General features: G+C 38.2%; 1 protein-coding gene across 1 annotated transcript in view; it reads left to right on the top strand.

Moving 5' to 3' along the window:
* Positions 1–14,431, top strand: part of IMPG2 (interphotoreceptor matrix proteoglycan 2) — an 86,768-nt gene extending 72,337 nt beyond the window's left edge. The window contains exons 14-19 of the mRNA XM_079101411.1: positions 70–289; positions 6,084–6,294; positions 9,153–9,341; positions 10,670–10,871; positions 11,536–11,615; positions 13,373–14,431. Coding sequence (XP_078957537.1) covers positions 70–289; positions 6,084–6,294; positions 9,153–9,341; positions 10,670–10,871; positions 11,536–11,615; positions 13,373–13,385 — 915 coding nt within the window. The 3' untranslated portion in view covers positions 13,386–14,431. The remainder of the gene's footprint in view (positions 1–69; positions 290–6,083; positions 6,295–9,152; positions 9,342–10,669; positions 10,872–11,535; positions 11,616–13,372) is intronic.
* The last annotated feature ends 5,618 nt before the right edge of the window (positions 14,432–20,049 follow it).

Here is a 20,049-nt window from a genome sequence, read left to right as displayed (position 1 = left end):
GTCTTTTGTTATGTATTTTTAAAAATGCAAAACTATTTTAATAAATTTATTATTTTTCATGTATTATAGTTGGTTCCCTACCTCCAGTCAAATCTCACAGGGTTCCAGAACTTAGAAATCCTAAACTTCAGAAATGGCAGTATTGTGGTGAACAGCCGAATGAAGTTTGCTGATTCTGTTCCTCCTAACGTCAACAATGCAGTGTACATGATTCTTGAAGACTTCTGTACCACTGCCTACCACACCATGAACTTGGCTATTGACAAATATTCCCTTGATGTGGAATCAGGTAATGATGGTGCCCACCATGGGGGTTTCTTAGTGGAATACAGTGATTATTCTCGTGTTTTCTTTTTCACTGGATCAAAGGGAAAAAGAGTACTATTCTTCCAAGGACATCAACATTCATTTTTCTTACATGTTATCTTTACTGGTTCACCTCCCTCCGTTCTCTACAACTCTGCCTGGGTTTCTCTTTGATTTATCCATTGTGGACCTGCTCTTGCTGTATCTTTATGTTGCCAAGCACCCCCTAATCCAACTGCCAATTTGGATATATAGATATAGATATAGATATATAATATTCATTCCCATTGTTGTGTTTTATGGACATGTCATTTATTCTCTATATTTTAATATAAAAAGCAACCTTCCCTTTTGAGCTCCAGAATCATTATCTAACTACTTACTTGACAAACTGCACTTGAATGTATTTAATATATTCTATGTGCATCAAACTTAAGATATTTAAGAGTGAGCTCTTATTTTCTGTATTTCTCTAGTCTCCAGCTAAATCTACTCCTTCTCTCAACTTCTTCATATCGATAATTAGATTTATGGGCTGGGGATATAGCTCAGTTGGTAGAGTGCTTGTCTCACAAGCACAAGTCCCTGGGTTTGATCCCCAGCACTGCAAAAAAAAAAAAAAAAAAAAAAAAAAATGACTGGTCAGAAGATTTATCTACTCATCTACCAAAGCTGGAAACCTAGAAAGTTATTTCTGATGTCATAGTTTTCACCCCGCCCCCACAACTTTTAGTCAATCATCAGATTTATATTGTTTCTAAATTCTAAATATATCCTGAATCCAAACTTTTCTATCTCCACTGCTGCTACTCTGACTGAATAACCATTATTCCTCATTTGGATCCTACTTCTTCTCTTTCTAACTGTTCTTCAAAAAGCAGCCATGGTATTCTCTTTTTTTTTTTTTTTTTTTTTTTTTGCAGTGCTGATGATCGAACCCAGGGCCTTATGCTTGCAAGGCAAGCACTCTACCAACTGAGCTATATCCTCAGTCCGGTATTCTTTTGAAAACACCCATCACATTATTTCACTTTGCAGTTTAAAACCTTTCAGTGGCTGCCTGGTTCAGTAGCCACAAGACCTGGTCCCCAACTTCTTCCTCAGTATCATCCAATAAAACTAACTCTCTGCTCTCCATTTTCCAAACTATCTTGCTTTGGTTTTCTTATATGCCAAAAACATTTTGTGGCCCAAGCCTTTGCACATACTGTCCCTTTTGCCTGAATCTCTTTCTTTTCTTGGCTGACTCCTGCTCACCCTTAATGTTTCAGTTCAAATATTGCTTCCTCTAGACTTTTGCATAGTAATCTAGATTAGTTCTTTCCTTTTAGTCTGCTCTTTTCCCCTATGGAGTTTAGCACTATTTGCAATGTTAATTTACGCACGCAGTAGCTTAATGGGTATTTTTCCCAGGTGAGCTTTTCACAATGTTTTAGTCAGTGATTTCACTGTGTGACTAAAAGATCTGACCAGAACAATTTCAGAGGAGGAAGAGTTTGAGGGCTCATGGTTTCGTAGGTCTTAGTCCACAGATTCCTTGGATTCAAGGGCGAGGCTGAATCCTTGGCAGGAGAGTGTGGTGGAGGGAAGCAGCTCACATCATGGTGATTAGGAAGCAGAGAGAGAGGTCTCTACTCACCAGATACAAATATATACCCCATAGCCACGCCCCAAATGAATCACCTCCTCCAGCCACACCCCAAATGAATCGCCTCCTCCAGCCACACCCCACCTGCCTTCAATTACCACTCAGTCAGTCACATCAGGAATCAATTCACTGATTAGGCCAAGTCTATAACCAGATCATTTCTCCTCCAAACCCTGCATTGCCTCACATGTGAACTTTTGGGGGACACCACACATCCAAACCATAACACACAAGGACTGAGTATTAACCACTTTCTAGCCAGTCTTTTAGCACAGTGCTTTGAACACAGGAGGTACCCAGAAATACTGTGAATGAATGAAATGAAATGTTATTTTGATTTGGAAGACTTGGCTGCAGAATATACTGTTTGAGCCTGAAATTTTATTCTTTTTTCCCTTCTACATACCAGCGGACAGTGGTTTTGAGTAGGAGTGAGGTGGAATGTCTAGGTTCATATTTCTCCAGTGACTTTTATTCTCAAACTGGTTTGAAAGTTAGCCCTATTTTTCAACTGAGAAAGAAGCAAACCTTCTTTCCTTTGAAATCCTTGAAGGACCATTATTCACTGAAAGTGAGGAAAATGATTTAGTTAATCCCCCCATATCTAAATCTGTTGCCACTTGAGTTCTCTAAGATTGCATGCACATTCTTTGCCTTGTGGTGTAGTGGAAGAAGCAATTAATTATAATATGGAAAGCTAGGTTTCTTGCCTCTGCTCTGCCCTTGATCATTTGTGTGACTTTAGATGAGCTATTTTATCTTTGAGCTTTAGCCACTCATATATTATATGGGGATAATATTACCTGACCTGTGCATTTCATGAGGCTAGTCTAAGGATTAAACAACATATCCAAAAGCTATTGACTAGCCTTACAAATACAAGTAGTTTGACTTATAAAATATTTGCAAAAGTCCATCCCCCCTTTCTTGGGTGGCTTTGGGGATCAAAGCCAATGCCTTACACATGCTAGACCAGCACTGTACCACTGAGCTACATCCCCAGTCCCTAATCCACTGCTTTTAAAAGAGCATTACAATAAATAAGTGCATTTGCTTCAATTTATTATGTAACTCACATGTAACTGCATGCCAAGTCTTCCAGTTTTATAAGGTCACCTTTTCCTTTAATATTCAAAAGAACAGGCAGTGGTCTCTCCTATGTACAGTACAAAACATTCAATGTTCCCCCATCCCTTAATACCTCTAGGCATGTTAGGGAACTTAACTATCTCATAATTACCTCCATCTCTGAGTTTCTTCTCTCTGAATTTTTAATCTCATATGTGTCTTAATTCTATGCCTGTTCTTCATGTTAGTCTAAAACACTTCTTAGTCCATTTTATCATTTCTCCAAAGCATCTCCAAAGCAAGGCATTGATTCTGTTTGCTGATGGTGTGAAGATCATGAAGATGGCTTTTTTGAAGCACAGTAAATGGTTAAAAATATTACCAGTAGGCATAACCTTCCTAAGTTTCCTCAGTCACCCCCTCAAGGTCATCTCCTACTGGCCCATTCCTCCCCGACCCCCAGGATCAGCCAGCTCCCCATGTTGCTCTGGCCATGAAGTTTTCTTTCCAGACCTTCTTCACATTCCCTCCACTCTCATTTTCCTTGACCCATCAATCCTTTCATAGGCGGCTCCTGGAAAGTCAGAGTGTGTGTAATTCATTGTACAATTTAGATCCCTAACTCCCATTCCAAACTAACCTTCAGGTCTACCTTTGTTTCTCCATATATGAAGGTACTTTCCCACAGGTGCAAGCTGTTCTCCACAACTACTTTTAGCCTATATACAGGACAGGAAAGAGACTCTCTTTAGTGTTTTATTTATATGATTAAAATATTAGGCTTGACCTCTGAAAGCAAAAGGGGATAGCATTTTTTTTTTTTTTTTTTTTTTTTTTTTTTTTTTTAGTGCTGGGGATTGAGCTCAGGGCCTTAGTGCTTGCGAGGCAGCACTCTACCAACTGAGCTATCTCCCCAGCCTGGGGATAGCATTTATATTTTCCTTCTATCTATACCTTTCTCCCAATTTACAGAAAATAAAATTTGTTTTCTTTTTCCCTCTTACCCATCCACAAAGTGGCCACAAAGTTTTTAAATTTTCAAATAGAATTTTCCTAGTACATGTGTACTTTTGTTTAATTGGTTAAAGGTCTTCAGATTATCATTTGTATGTCAAAAGTGGCTATTATAAGACTTACTTATCATTGGGTCCAATGTCACATGCCTATAATCCCAGCAACTTGGGAGGCTGAGGCAGGAGGGTTACAAGTGTGAGCAACTTAGCAAGACCCTATCTCAAAAAAAAAAAAAAAAAAAAAAAAATTAAAAGAGCTGGGTTCAATTGCCACTGTGCCAAAACAAAACACTGACTTGTCTCTTTCTTTTGCACTATGCCAAAACAAAACACTGACTTGTCTCCCCCCACCCCCATATAGTGTCTCAGAAAATTTTGCTTTCATCAACAAAGGGGATCTATAAAATACCGTTCTCCCCACCTACTATATACACCTCTATTCCTTACTGCTAGCTCAAGATTAGATTATTTTAGTAACAAAATGATCACTAGGACAAGGATGTGAAGACTTAGGAAATACACAGTGGAATCCGGCTGTGCAGTCGCCCTGTCAGTGAACATCAGCACATCTGAATGCTCTCCTTGTTACATGAGCTTCTTGGCAGTGTCTGCTATATTGTTTTCCTAAGGCCGTTTAACAAGGTACCACAAACTGGGTGGCTTATCACAACAGAAATGTATCCTTTCACAGTTCTTCAGGCTAGAAGTTCAAGATGAAAGATTGACAGAGCCATGCTCCCTCCAGCCGTGCTAGGGAAAAAACAATCCTTCCTTGCTTTTTCCTAGCTTTTGGTATTTTCTGGCAATCTTTGGCATTCTTTGTCACTCAAATCTCTGTTTATGTAAAGTGTTCTTCCGCCTTTGTTTTTATCTTTGTGTCCAGATTCCCCTTTTCTTATAAGGATACCTCAGTCATTAGATCAGGGACCCGCCCAAACCAATATGACCTCTTCTTAACTTAATTATTATCTGCAAAGACTCTATTTCTACATAAAGTCCTATTTTGAAGTTCTGGATGGACACAAACTTTTAACTTAATACATCCCATCTGTTCCTACCTGGGGATTTTGGAGACTGGCTTCAGAGATCCTCCTCTAAACTCCAAGGGCACAAACTTATACAGAATCATCTTTAATCTCCAGAGCAGCAAGAAACTCATTGCTTTTCAAAGCAATATTCATATCTCTGAAAACTAAGAGTCCATGCTCTTTCTTTTTATTCTCCCTTCCTTTCTAGGTCAGCTTTATACTTTTTCATGTAGATGAGTCTATGGATCATTTCTACCTGTTTCCTTCTTTTCCAGAATCTACGTCACCATTTGCCCATTTGCCATTCATAGATTGAAGAGTCTATGATGAGACCTTGATGGGTGGAAGGCCCATCACGGTTAATGGCTTGTATCAGTTTTGATGGGTTATTGTCCGTTGATATTTTTTGTCATTTTTCCTTATTCCATCAATAAAAAATGAAGTTACTGAAGCCACGATATTATTGAGACTGGCCTGAGGAGGTGTAGGGATGGTTTATTTTTCTAACATTGGCTTCCACAAATCTAGACTGTCCCTTAGACTCCTCTTATGGGGATAGACCCATCGTGAGGCTCCTCCCAGTTCTCCTCTGGGCACTCTCTTCTCACCTTGTGGTCTTAGTGTGGGGCATGCACACAGCAGTGTGTACAGGTGAACTAGAACAGGATAGATTTGGTGAGAATGAATGGTATGTGAAAACTGTGTGCAAGTTAGATCTACACTTACATGACTTTGATTTTAAAGCTTCTCTGAACTTCCTAGATAAAACATGTAGGGGCTTGCCCAGATCATGGCTCTGACTTGGCTCTGAGTTTCAGAGAAACTGAAAAACTTCTCCATGCAGGATGTATCAGAACTTTTGGTGGTACCTACCCGTCAGGTGATGGTGTACTTTGATGGTTTAGAATGGGGGTTATCCTGTGTTATTTGAGGGAGGAGCTTTAATGAGGGGCTTCCTGTGCCCCATTTCCTATGCTTTGCCTTTCTTTGCATCATTTTCTGATTCATTTGATGTTTCAGGTGACGAAGCTAATCCTTGCAAGTTTCAGGCCTGCAACGAATTTTCCGAGTGTCTGGTCGACCCCTGGAGTGGAGAAGCCAAGTGCAGATGCTACCCTGGGTACTCGAGTGTGGATGAGCTGCCTTGCCAGAGCCTCTGCGACCTACAGCCTGACTTCTGCTTGAACGATGGGAAGTGTGACATTATGCCTGGGCAGGGAGCCATTTGTAGGTATGCTGTGATTAGAGATTTGGGCTTCAAAGTTTATAGATACGTCTGAAGAAATTGGGGTAACACCTATAATTTTAGGGTGATCCTTATGATATTTATTATAGAAATTATTTCCAGACAATAGATGAATGCTGTCTCTTGTAAAGACTGGGTCATTTAATAGCCCTGAATTATATACCCAGTTGGTTATTTTATTTCGGAGCTTTAAAAATTATGCCTAAATATGTGCTACTGAGAATACTTAGGGTACCTGCGTTAGGGTTTTCAGTGATCATTATAAGGCCATCAGTGTTAAAAATGAGGTTTATTTATTTATTTTAAATTTAACTAAATTTTAAAATTTGTTCTAGTTATACATGACAGTAGAATACATTTTGACACATCATACATAAATGGAGTATAACTTCTCATTCTTCTGGTTGTACATGATGTAGAATCACACCGGTTGTGTATATAGTGTAATAATGTCAGATTCATTCTACCATCCTACCCCCAAACCTCCTCCCCTTCCTTCACTCCCCTCTGCCTAATCCAAAGTAACTATATTTTTCCCCAGTCTCCCTGCATTCTTATTGTGAATTAGCAACCACATATCAGAGAAAACATTTGGCCTTTGTTTTTTGGGGATTGGTTTATTTTTTTAATTTTGTTTTATTTTTTATTATTTTTTTTATTGTAAACAAGTGGGATACATGTTGTTTCTCTGTTTGTACATGGAGTAAAGGCATACCATTTGTGTAATCATAAATTTATATAGGGTAGTGTTGTTTGATTCATTCTGTTATTTTTTCCCTTCCCCCCCACCACTCCCACCCCTCTTTTCCCTCTATACAGTCCTTCCTTCCTCCATTCTTGCCCCCCTCCCTAACCCTAACCCTAACCCTAAACCTAACCCTAACCCTAACACTAACCCCTCCCACCCCCCATTATGTGTCATCATCCATTTATCAGTGAGATAATTCGTCCTTTGGATTTTTGAGATTGGCTTATCTCACTTAGCATGATATTCTCCAATTTCATCCATTTGCCTGCAAATGCCATAATTTTATCATTTTTTATGGCTGAGTAATATTCCATTGTATATATACCACAGTTTCTTTATCCACTCATCAATTGAAGGACATCTAGGTTGGTTCCACAATCTGGCTATTGTGAATTGAGCAGCTATGAACATTGATGTGGCTGCATCTCTGTAGTATGCTGGTTTTAAGTCCTTTGGGTATAGGCCAAGGAGTGGGATAGCTGGGTCAAATGGTGGTTCCATTCCAAGCTTTCTGAGGAATCTCCATACTGCTTTCCAGAGTGGCTGCACTAATTTGCAGTCCCACCAGCAATGTATGAGTGTACCTTTCTCCCCACATCCTCGTCAACACCTGTTGTTGCTTGTATTCTTGATAATCGCCATTCTTTTTTTTTTTTTTTTTGTAAACAAATGGGATACATGTTGTTTCTCTGTTTGTACATGGCGTAAAGGCATACCATTTGTGTAATCATAAATTTACATACAGTAATGTTGTTTGATTCATTCTGTTATTTTTTCCCTTCCCCCCACCCCTCCCACCCCTCTTTACCCTCTATACAGTACTTTCTTCCTCCATACTTACCCCCCTCCCTAACCCTAACTCTAACCCTAACATTAACCCTTCCCTCCCCCCCTTTATATGTCATCCTCCACTTATTAGTGATATCATTCGTCCTTTGGCTTTTTGAGATTGGCTTATCTCACTTAGCATGATATCCTCCAATTTCATCCATTTGCCTGCAAATGCCATAATTTTGTCATTCTTTATGGCTGAGTAATATTCCATTGTGTATATATACCACAGTTTCTTTATCCACTGATCAATTGAAGGGCATCTAGGTTGGTTCCATAGTCTGGCTATTGTGAATTGAGCAGCTATGAACATTGATGTGGCTGTATCTCTGTAGTATGCTGATTTTAAGTCCTTTGGGTATAGGCCAAGGAGTGGGATAGCTGGGTCAAATGGAGGGTCCATTCCAAGTTTTCTAAGGAATCTCCACACTGCTTTCCAGAGTGGCTGCACTAATTTGCAGCCCCACCAGCAATGTATGAGTGTACCTTTATCCCCACATCCTTGCCAACACCTGTTGTTGCTTGTATTCTTGATAATCGCCATTCTAATTGGGGTGCGATGGAATCTTAGGGTGGTTTTGATTTGCATTTCTCTTATTACTAGAGATGTTGAACATTTTTTCATATGTTTATTGATTGCTTGTACATCTTCTTCTGTGAAGTGTCTGTTCATTTCCTTAGCCCATTTGTCGATTGGATTATTTGTATTGTTGGTGTAGAGTTTTTTGAGTTCTTTATAGATTCTGGAAATTAGCGCTCTCTCTGAAGTATGGGTGGCAAAGATTTTCTCCCACTCTGTAGGCTCTCTCTTCACATTGCTGATAGTTTCCTTTGCTGAGAGAAAGCTATTTAGTTTGAATCTATCCCAGTTGTTGATTCTTGCTTTTATTTCTTGGGCTATGGGAGTCCTGTTAAGGAAGTCTGATCGTGGGATTGGTTTATTTTGCATAGCATGATATTATCCAGCTCCATTCTTTTACCAGAAAATGCCATAATTTCATTCTTAGTTAAGCCTGGGTCATATTCCACTGTGTATTTTACTTTTTATTTTTTTATGGTGCTGGGGATCAAACCCAGGTCCTCACATGTGTCAGGCATTGAACCACTGAGCTACATTTTCAGCCATATATCCGACTCTTCAGTGAAGCTTCACTGGTTGGCATTTATGTCTGTACCTTTCCCCAGTCCTACTGAAAGTCCTGCTGTTCATTTCCACTTTGGACAGAGCCATTCAGAGTGTGGATTTGGTGACGGTTCATTGCAGGTGCCGGGTGGGTGAGGACTGGTGGTACCGAGGTGAGCACTGTGAGGAGTTCGTGTCTGAACCCGTGGTCGTAGGCGTCGCCGTGGCCTGTGTTGTCGGACTTATCCTCCTCTCTTCCATCGTCATCTTCTTCCTCGTCAAGACTCTTCAGGCTCAGCATGTCCCAGGAGACGGAGAGCGGCCTTTCAGGTAAGTAAAGAAGAGAACTCTCTGATGGACGAAAATGTTCTCTTTGCTTATTTACTTAGCACTTACTATGTGCCAAATGTTGGACAGAGAGCTGTAAAGTTGAATAAAAGTATGGTGCTTGTCCTCAAAGGAGTGTCACATTGAAAAGAAACAGAAGTCACACTATCAGTGAGATGCTAACAGGCTTAGGTGAGGAAGGAACTAAGTTTTGCCGGGGGAGAGAGTTTTAAAGGTATTTAAATATTGTGATATTTATCGGACAGAAGAGTGGACATTTGCTGGGAATAAGTGAGACTTTGCAGCTAATTGAGTGAACATGAGCCAAGTCAGGGCCTGAGCCTCCTGGAGGATACCTTGAATGTTTCTTGGTGGAGGAAGTGTGGAGTGGATTGATGGAGATGAGATGGAAAAAAGTGAGTTTCCCTTGTTGAGGGCCAGATCTGTTACAGTTTGTTCCCCTTCAGCTCATACCTGGGGTAATTAACCAGAATCTAGCAAGAAATGAAATCTGGTTCTCTGTTTAATTAAACATAGCTTCATTAATGGGAGAAATAAAGCCTGATTCATGTGTTAGACTAGGGATCCAAGGACCCTTTGGGTTGTTTTGTGGTCACAGTCCCTGGTTGTAATTGACACTGCACTTCTGGAGTCTGCAAGAGCTACCTGAGAGCAGCCTGCTTTCCTTGACCCACAGCCTTGGCTTAGGAGGCACCCCTCCTGGGTACCTAGAGACCCAGGACATACCTCCATCATTGTTCTTATGCTTCTTATTGACCCTGAGTTTTCACCAGACTATAATCTCATCAGGACAAAGATGTCAATGGTTTTTTTGTTTGTTTCATTAGCATCTAGAACAGTCCTAGGTGTGCAATTAATGCTCATTACATATTTGTAGACCTGAATTGAATTTGAGGACCAGATCGTCCCATCCCCAAATATTTGTATTTTTGTCAGAGTCTGGGTGTGGTTATACACTGATTTTTGATATGTTTAAATTTGAGAATGATGGAGCTGCATTTGTTTAATGAAATACTATCCACTGGCAGACAGTTCCCAACCCACATGCATTGAATCTCAGGCACTGTGGGAAAATAAGATGAATGAAATATGAAACGGTGCCACAGGGTGCTTGCCATTTAGTTGAAACGGTGCCACAGGGTGCTTGCCATTTAATTTTTGAGATTGATCTGGATATTTCAGTTACCCCGCCCTATTTGTGTCTATTGCCTTTCTTTTTCTACCCAACAGAGATCTTGTACCAAACAGTCTTCCAAGTAGTTAAGCATCCGAAGAACGTGAATAAGTCCTCTTTCTTTCTGTGGTTCCAGCAGGCAGCCTGACAGCCTCTCATCCATAGAGAACGCTGTGAAGTACAACCCTGCATATGAAAGCCACATGGCCAGGCGTGAACAATACGCGGAACCCTATCCTCGGCATCCCTTCCGCAGCTCTGCTAATGAAGCAGTGATTGGTGGTTTGAGCAGAGAAGAAATCAGACAGATGTATGAGAGCACCGACCTTTCCAAAGAGGTAGGGACACTTGCATTTTTGTTGTGGACCAGTAGCTGCTGCTGCTGCTGATGGATGTGTGTGTGCATGCATGTGCACAGACTTCAAGAGAGGATGAAAAATGTTTCACAATTCATTCTTACCTTATGATATCTCTCAGCCAACATGGTATGCAGAAAGTATTCAACTTTGAGCTGTACCTTATTCCCCACCAAGTGACTTATTTCCATTATTAGTACATACGCTTTCCTTCCCCAATTCTTTTTTCAGAAATATATGTTGGGGTTAGAGCAGTCATGTAATATCTAGCAGTACATGCAGAACTTTCCATTTTGCAAATGCTTTCCTTTTTGGGGTGGGCAGGTACCAGGGATTGAACTCAAGGGCACTTGACTACTGAGCTACATCCCCAGCTCTCTTTTGTATTCTTATTTAGAGACAGAGTCTCACTGAGTTGCTTAGAACCTCAGTTTTGCAGAGGCTGGCTTTGAACTCACTATCCTGTCTCAGCCCCCTGAGCCACTGGGATTACAGGTGTGTGCCACCATGCCTGGCTGCAAATGCTTTTTTATAGCTCTCCCTTGGATAGCCCAGAATCTCACAATTTCTTATAATAATTACATCTTCCAAAAGGCTGATGAAGTGTTTCTAATGCAGTATGTGACCTCTTTTTTGTTTGTTTAAGGAAATTCAAGAGAGAATGAGAATTTTGGAACTGTATGCCAATGATCCTGAGTTTGCAGCTTTTGTCAGGGAGCATCAAATGTAAGCATTTACCGCAGCCCCTTACCCATGGTCTTAATAGCTGGTCTTAGAGTAGTGCAGCCAGAATGTGCATGTAATTCCTGTTCGTGTGACAGAGGTCTTGGTGACAATCAACATTTATGGAACTCTTTATGCATATGAATAATCTCATTATTCCTTATAATGACTGTATAAGTTGAGTGTTCCTTATGAGGAAAGGAGTCTTGGGGATATGAAGAGATTTACTTAAGATGAGAGTGATAGCAAGTGCAGAGAAGATTTCAAACTAAGACCCTATCTGTTTTGGTGGAGATCCCTGGGGTATGTCATAATTTCTCTCTTATCAGCATAGATGTTTCCAGTAATCCATTGCTAGAAAGTAGTTTTTATAGATGGTTTCTATGAAAGGCATTTGAGTAGCCATAAATTCTCACATATTTCAGCACACCCTTCCATTTCCATCTCTACATACTTTTCAGTATGCTTTGACTCACAACTCATTAAAGTGTACCTCCTGCCTCTATCAAGGGTATTATAGTTTCATTCTGTCTCTTTCCATTTACTTTACTCAGTATGAATTCTAAGCAAGTTCCTATGAGTTTTTCTTTGTTCTTCAGAATTTGCAATAAGATTTAGTTTACAGAAATAAACTATCATGAAAAGAGACCACTGTGGGCATTAGTTGACTGTCACGGGTGAGATTTTTAATTTGGTGTTGATATTTGGTCCTACTGCTGCCCTCACGGAAGTGCTTGCTCATGGATGGGTCCTAGGCAGGCATCTTCACCAGAGCAATTTGTGTGTATAAGAAGTCATCCAAAAGTTAGATAACAGTCATGGCCCTGAGAAGAGCCTCTGCTCTTTTGCTCCAAATCTTTTTCCTCCAATGGGCAGCCCCTTGAGTCATGACCCTCTCTTCTAGAAGGAACAAATGGCCACCTAAGTAAACTAAGTAAGTTGCTTTTTAAATTCCATATGCATGGTAGAATCACCTCTAAAGATCTCTAGACAAATGGCTTGGCTCCCAGGAAGTGCTGAAAGCTGTCAGAGCAGTAATACTGGTGCTGCCTTTCAAAACCAGGACATTCACTCATCTCTGCGTCTGTAGCCAGCAAATGGCCCATGGATCTGTTTCAGTAGTATACAACAGAAAGAACATCAATGATGTTTTTGTCTTTTCTAAAACCCATTGTAAGTCCTTCAGAACCATCTGCCCAACTGTGCTACCTGAATTAAAAATACATCAGCTCTTGGCCAAGACATCTGAAGGAAAGGATTCATCCTAATTAGGGATAAGCAGATGATGACATGCTTGTTTCTTCTGATGGGCTGCCTCACATTAAAATACACAAAAAAATCCATGAAACAGAGATTTAAACAAGAGGACCTTGTGAAACAAAAGAATTTCCATACAGATTCTACAATCTTTGGGAGGATGTTCAGAGGGGAAGATGGCTTTTAAAAAATGGAGGCACATAATCCATACAGCATTCTCAGTTTTTACTTAGTCTCAACATTCTCATACACCAAGTAGCCCAAGAAAATGTTAATGAACTTAATTTAGGATTCTGAAAAAGCATTACATGATCTTGCAAAGGTTTTCGTTTTGTTTTGTTTTTAAACTTAGCAGAGTACAAAAAGGTATCCTCTAAAGAAGAAAATAGAAAGCACTGGTGACTTTAGGACTGTAGGTTGGTGGTATATTACAACAAAAACACATTTCAGTATATTCTTCCTTTTCCAATGAATCTCTCTCTCTCTTCTATTTTTAATGACAGGGAAGAACTTTGACCCAAACACCTGTTTTGACACTGATTGGAGCCTAGAGAAGATGGAGACCACTTGTTACCTATTTCATATAATTCACCTGGATTTTGAACACTGTTGAAAGAAGAATTTGCTATTTAAAAATTTAGTAAATGTGGGACATACTTTTTTCATAGCTTAAATTTTCAGACTATAGTGAAGAGATGTGACAATTTTTATTTCTACAAAGACCAAGAGCTGTGTTTCAAGAAACTCAAAGCTGCACACATTCTGGAAAGTATTCTTGGGGGAAAAAAAGTCAGACCTGGGAATCAGGGCTGTAATTGCTGTCTGCTTCTGTATCTTTGAGGGTGTCTACTAAGAACTGTGCCTCAGGTTTCCCAATAGGAAAATAAGGTGAGACTATTACAAGAAGTCAAGCTTAGTAGGTCGGTATTTTGTAGCATGTTTGTTATTGTCAGGTTGAATAGGAAAAACTTCGAAGTAGTTTTAATAGAAAGTCAGACATTTATTTAAATAGAAAGTTTCTTTCTTCTTCTTCTTCTTCTTTTTTTTTTTTTTAAACAAACTGCCGAAGAAACGAATAATCTTTTGCTGCAAAATAGAATTAGGTGTGTATTTGATGCTTCTACAAGAATTTTGAATTTCCTGGGCATATTTATCAAGACCACAGTATTATTATTTAATTTACCAATATCCTATTTTTTAAGCTTTTAGGAATAGTACATATGAATAATGTTTAGACAGTTGCCATTAGTATAAAGAAGAATTTAATCACATGGGCAGGGAGAGGGTGGGTGTGGGATCAAGGTTACAGCATTGACAGCATATTTTGCTGATCAATTGATGAAGTGAGTTAGTACTGACAGGTTCACTGACTGCTTCTGAGATCAAAAAATGTCTTGGGCAAATCCTGATTCTTTTGTAGTTGCTGGCATATTAATTTGGAAAACAGCACTTCACTACCTCATGTTAGACTAGCTCACTTGTGATGCTTCTCTTTTGATAATACCTCCTGTCTAAATTCCTACTTACACAAAACAGGATGAGACTTTTATTGCAATTATAATATTCTTAAAATTGTACAAGTTGGAAAAGTCCACACGTTATATAAATTTTGACTGAAAATAGAAGTCTTCCTCTTCTTTGATAGGTTTTTTCCCCTGAATGGGTAGTTTTGGGAGGGGGCAAGGAGAAGGCCAAATAATTAATACAAAATTGCATAGAAAGTAGGTTATTAATGCAAACATATTATGTTGGACGCCTTCATGTTTGCCAAAAACAATATTGAACCTTTTGATTAATTTCCTGACCGGATATAATTAACCAGAGAGAATAACCATAAGATAAAATACTTGGTTCACTTTTTCTCAATTTGATTACTGCCAATTTTACTCATTATGAGGTCAACACAAACTAAATATTAGGGCTGGGTACATGCTTTGTTAACCTGGGGAAAGCCTTAAAGATATCCAGGTATTTTGCAAAGTACATATGGGTAACACGTCCCTCACCCCACCTCTGTGTGTGTGTCCCTTATCTCCATATCCCCTTCTGTTCCCTACTCACAAAATGGATCTCAAGTAGTTTAACATAGGTACAAGCTACTGATGGGACATTTTCTTCTAGACTAATTTGAAAAGTAATTGATAAGTATTCTTAAAAACATTACAAGTATTATAAAGATATTTGTCACTACTAAATGCTTGATTTTATTTGTGAAACTTGCCAAATTTTCTGCTTAAATTTTAGTTTTTCCCCCCAAACTTATTTATTTTCAAGAAATTAAATGAAAAAAAAATTTTTTTTTTGTTAAGTCACAAATTAACCCTAGACAGCAACTCTTTGAATGAGTGCTTGCCACCCACTTGAATTCTAGATGGACATAAAGTTTGTCTAGAGCAGGTCACCATTTGAAACGCTTTGGAGAAGCACAGATTGAGCCAAAGTAGGATGATCGTTTTCCACAAGTCAAGCAGTGAAGAGGGGATTTGGGAATTCTGATACACATCACTGTCTCTGATTTTCTTTTGCATGACCTTGTCATGAAGGAGCAAATTGCTTAGCCCTGCATTAATGTCTATTCCACACCAGTGAAATTGAAGAGTAAAGGAATCAGGAAAAAACCAGAAGGCCCCAGTTTAGGAATAAAGACTTTCATCCTACCTTTTCTCTGTAGCTGAACCACAGTGGAAAAGACTGAAGAATGCAATTTCCCCAGCAACGATCCACTGCTGTTGGAGTTCAAGAGCTTCTTTTGAAAAGAACTTCTTTTCCCAACGCAATTTGAGTAGTCATTTAAAAGTCAAGCCAAACTCTTGTTTAGGCTATATGATTGAGGATTGAATCCTGAATATTGTCACTATCCTAGCAACATAATATTTAGTAAGACTGCCATTTTATTTGACAACAATAAAATGCAGCAAAATACTAAAAATGTATGGTAAATAACTCAAGCTTAATTTTTTCCAGATTTATAAGGTACTGTCTGTCTTATATATGTAGCCTTTATAATTGAGTTACATGATTCTTGTTTTCATGGGTTCTGGGTAAATGAATATTTATTTAATAGGGTTCCATTTTCACCATTGCAACAATTGAAAGGTATTCACATTTATGTGGCTTAATGTCATATTTACTTCACATAATAAAACAAGTACAGATTTTACCTGATTTTATTCCCACCTCAGTTTTTAATTCTTCAGTATTTAGTCACCCTGGATTGGCTTCCCACAACCTATTTTTTGTTTTGTTTTGTGGCCACATAGCAAATTGTAATGTAGATGAACAACCCTGCCGAAACAATAAAAACTACACACTACGTATTTTTTTGTAGAGTCTAAAATTTGTCTACTTAAATGATACCTGAGCTAGTTACTCATTTGTGTGCTTGTTTTATAAGTTTGCCTTTCATTTCATGATTTTTTAGGCAGCTGGTACCTTTGTGTCATTTTCATGTTTCCAACAGTGGGTATCTTGACATCTCTCAATCCCAGAGTGGATTTCCATTTTGCAATGGAAAGGGAAGACAACAGATTTATTTCATAAGGAAACAACTGATTTAGGAGAATAACTTATATTTATTCAATTGAGATGTTTTAGCCAAAAAATGTGGGTCAGGTTTTTTTTTCCCCCTAAAATGTTTCTAACAATTCCCAGTAGAAATGGGTAGGGCCAGTCTTCATTTATAATCCAGCTGCAGTGAGTCAGGATCCTAGCTCATTCTGTTCCCAAATGTGTGATGAATGCAGAAAAGTGATGTGAAGGTCACACAGTCTTTAAGTCAGTCTGTTGCATTGTGTTCCACAACCATCATGGCTGGAGATGGGAAGGTGGGAGAGTACCATAATGTAATGGATGATTCAAAGAATTTGCCTGGAAATTTCCGTGACCCATGAGTTTTTAAAACCTTGCACTAACTCTTTAAGAGTTTAATAAGACAAAGTATAGGTTAAAACCTTTCCCTCAACCACACAGCTTTTACTACAGCGGAGATTAAATGATTCCTCATCCCAGTTTTCTTTCTCTCTCTCTCTCTCTCTCTCTCTCTCTTTCTCTCTTTCTTATATTCTTTAGCGATTAAGGGCATGTACAGGAAAAAATTATCATGGCATCAGATGATATAGGTAAATTACATATCAAGACTGTGATTCTTGTGCAATAGGGTGTGTACACTTACACACTCTAGTATATGTTCAATATGGAGTATGGGTAATGAAGGACTTTTTTTCATCTTATTTATAATGATATTTTATCCTAAATGGGATGAAATAAATTCATGTTACTGTATAATTTTCTTAAAAATGTCTAGTCTTAATATGAGCTAATCAGAAACAAAAATTTTCTTTACATTTATAAACATGTCTTTTCTTATATATATCAGTGTGCTATTTTAATTAGTAATAAATGTGTTTCAAGAACTCATGTATACATTTTTTGCCAATTAGAAGAAAAACAGTAGACTTAGCAACAATGAAATTGCAGTGTTCAAAGGTACTATGCAGACCTGGTGTGAGAGTGAGAAGCATTCTTTCCTCGATCTTGGTGTCATAAGGATTAGGAGAATTGGAGACAAATCTGGAACCCAATTGTGGCCTCAAATTTTGTTGATAGTTAGTGATCCTGAGTCATTATTTGGCCTCTCTTGAACTTTACTGTTTTAAACACTTAGACATTTTCATTTTTTCCTCCTCTGCTTAAGGCAGGGATGGAAAGAAAACTGATGAAGATGATTAAAGAAAGATTAGGTGGGGTGGCTGGTACCAGCTGTCTTTTGAGAAGAGAAATTGGTGATTGTCCAAAGAGAACTGAGAGGATATGAAGATGGCAACAGCAATCTAAAGCAATGCTCTATTGGAGGGGCAGGAGGAAAATCAGCTAACGACTCTCTGAGCCAGCAACCTCTAAATGCATTGGCATCAGAAATCTGAGTTTTTGGTTTTTTTAAAATTATGTTTGCATGATATCTTGCTGTCAATGGGATATGAGGAAATCTTTAATTAGTCTTAGGAAACAGAAAGGAGGGAGGGTGGTCTTGATTTGACTCCAAAGACTATATTATAAAAACATAATGTGAGAGAAACGGATCTAATAAACATCTGTCGATTGATTAATTAGTGATCTAATTTTGGGAGAAACAGTGAGTAATAGCCTTGTTTTTAAAAAGTCTGGTCTGGGCAAGCCCTAGTCACTCTTAGTTCATACCCTCACAGTGCTGGTTCATTTTCTAGTCCTGAATGTATGCCCCATTTGAACTGGACCTCTATGGACTGTGCCCATGAGTTAGCCTTTAAATTATCTTCTCACCTAAGCACACATATCTTGTGTCCTCCCCATTCTCAGAATGAGTGAATCCATGTTAATATGAGAATGGGTATTAATTGGCATTAGCCTTTCCTAAGTAACACCAAATTGTATTCGAGCTTTTGGGAGACAGCTCATTACCCTAAATGATTAATTCATTGTCAATAGTGCACAGCAGCATGGCAGGTTTGGGGAAGAATATGCTTATTTTTAGCAGATGGACTTGCAGTGAGCCTCAAATAGGCAAGCAAATGAACAAAACTACTTTCATGCCTTTCTATACCATATATAGGTTTCTGTTCTGTTATTCACCAGGACTGTACAGTAACTTTTTGTTTATATCACTGACTTTACCCCAAAGTGAATTCTTTGACATTGGAACCATATCTTGTTCATCTGTTGTGAAACCAAACAGTGCTTGATGCAGAGTTGGTCTACAATAATAAAATTCAGTTGTCCTGAGACAATGGGTTGTATGTAGATATCTATTTTATCACTAGTAAACAAATGATTATTTTGTATTCCAGAAACAAATTATGTGGACCTATGAGTAGTTTATAAACTACTTTTATGGAAATGGTTTACAAAGATTTTAAAAATAACCGTTTCCAAAGATCATATTCATAATTTTATTATATCTATCTTATTTTATTAAGTAATTCATGGGTCAAAAACCTAATAGTGTATGGACCACTACATTCAAATACAGTACCTGTGTGAGTTTTTTAACCATAGACCCAAGGAAGAAGACAGAGTATGGAAGTGCATGGTGTGGGCAGTACTGCTAGGGTCCTGGAAGGAAGCTTGCTGTGGTGCCGAGGGCTGAAAACAGGTGGGTTTGTAGGAACAAATATTCAACAACTCTGCTTTCTGTTGATGAAGTTGGAAGTATAGTGCACATAGCATTTGTTTGATCTCTTAAAGGTACTTATAAAAATATGATTCATTCCTCATTTATTTCTATGTTGTGTACAGAAGAATAAAATAAAAGCAGCAGAGAGAGGGCATGAGTAAAGATATCACTCAGTTCTTCCCTTTGCTGAGGAAAACACTGTCACATGGAGGGATGCATAGTTGGCTAAACTTGTCCCCGTGTGATAAAACGAATGCTCACTATTTTCTCTAATGAATGAGGAAAACTTATTTTTGACTATAAATGGCTCTTGCTGGAAGGTACAGAAAAATATAGTAGATTAGAGAAGTTTTACAGTTTGAAGAAAAACTAAGTTGTAGTTATTTGAAAACAAATATTAGTATAATTTCTAATTTCTTTTTAATTTAAAATTTTTTAAAAATTTCTAATTTCTAATTTTTTTTAGGATAATTGATTTAGATGCACCTTTATCACCACCGTTCTACTTTTAAAGATATTATACAGAAAACTTTTGAGAAATAGTTTTTCCTCAAAAAGTTTTTGCTTTCTGGTATCTAGTGTCTTATTTACTACAAAAAAGACTGATGATCTAAAGAAAAATTGTTCTTTACCTAAAAATTTATATATACTATTTGAGTTTGGAACACCACAAACATAACGAGCATCTACATCTTTTTCTCCCATGTAGTGACAATTTAATTTGAGGTAAATAATCAATCAATACTCCATGTTTTCTGCCAGGAAAATTGATTTAATGGCCTATTTCTAGAATATCTGATACTCTTCAAAGTATACAGAGAAGGAGATTGTTAGAATTGCTCTGAATGTTGTCTGTTTCTTTTACAAATGCAAAAATAAAGGTAACTTACTTCCAGAGAAATTTGTTTTCCTTATGAAGTGATCTCCATGACACAGTTATGGAATGATCTTTCCTCCTCATAAAAGAAAGTTCTAAAACACATGTTGAGGATTGGAAATACCTTCTGTTCAACACTGTGAGCCAGGGGAGGT

The sequence above is a fragment of the Sciurus vulgaris genome, assembly GCF_902686455.1.
Source record: "Sciurus vulgaris genome assembly, chromosome: 10".
NCBI lineage: Eukaryota > Metazoa > Chordata > Mammalia > Rodentia > Sciuridae > Sciurus > Sciurus vulgaris.
Note: the sequence above shows the minus strand (reverse complement) of the source record. Positions and strands in the feature narration are given on the sequence as shown.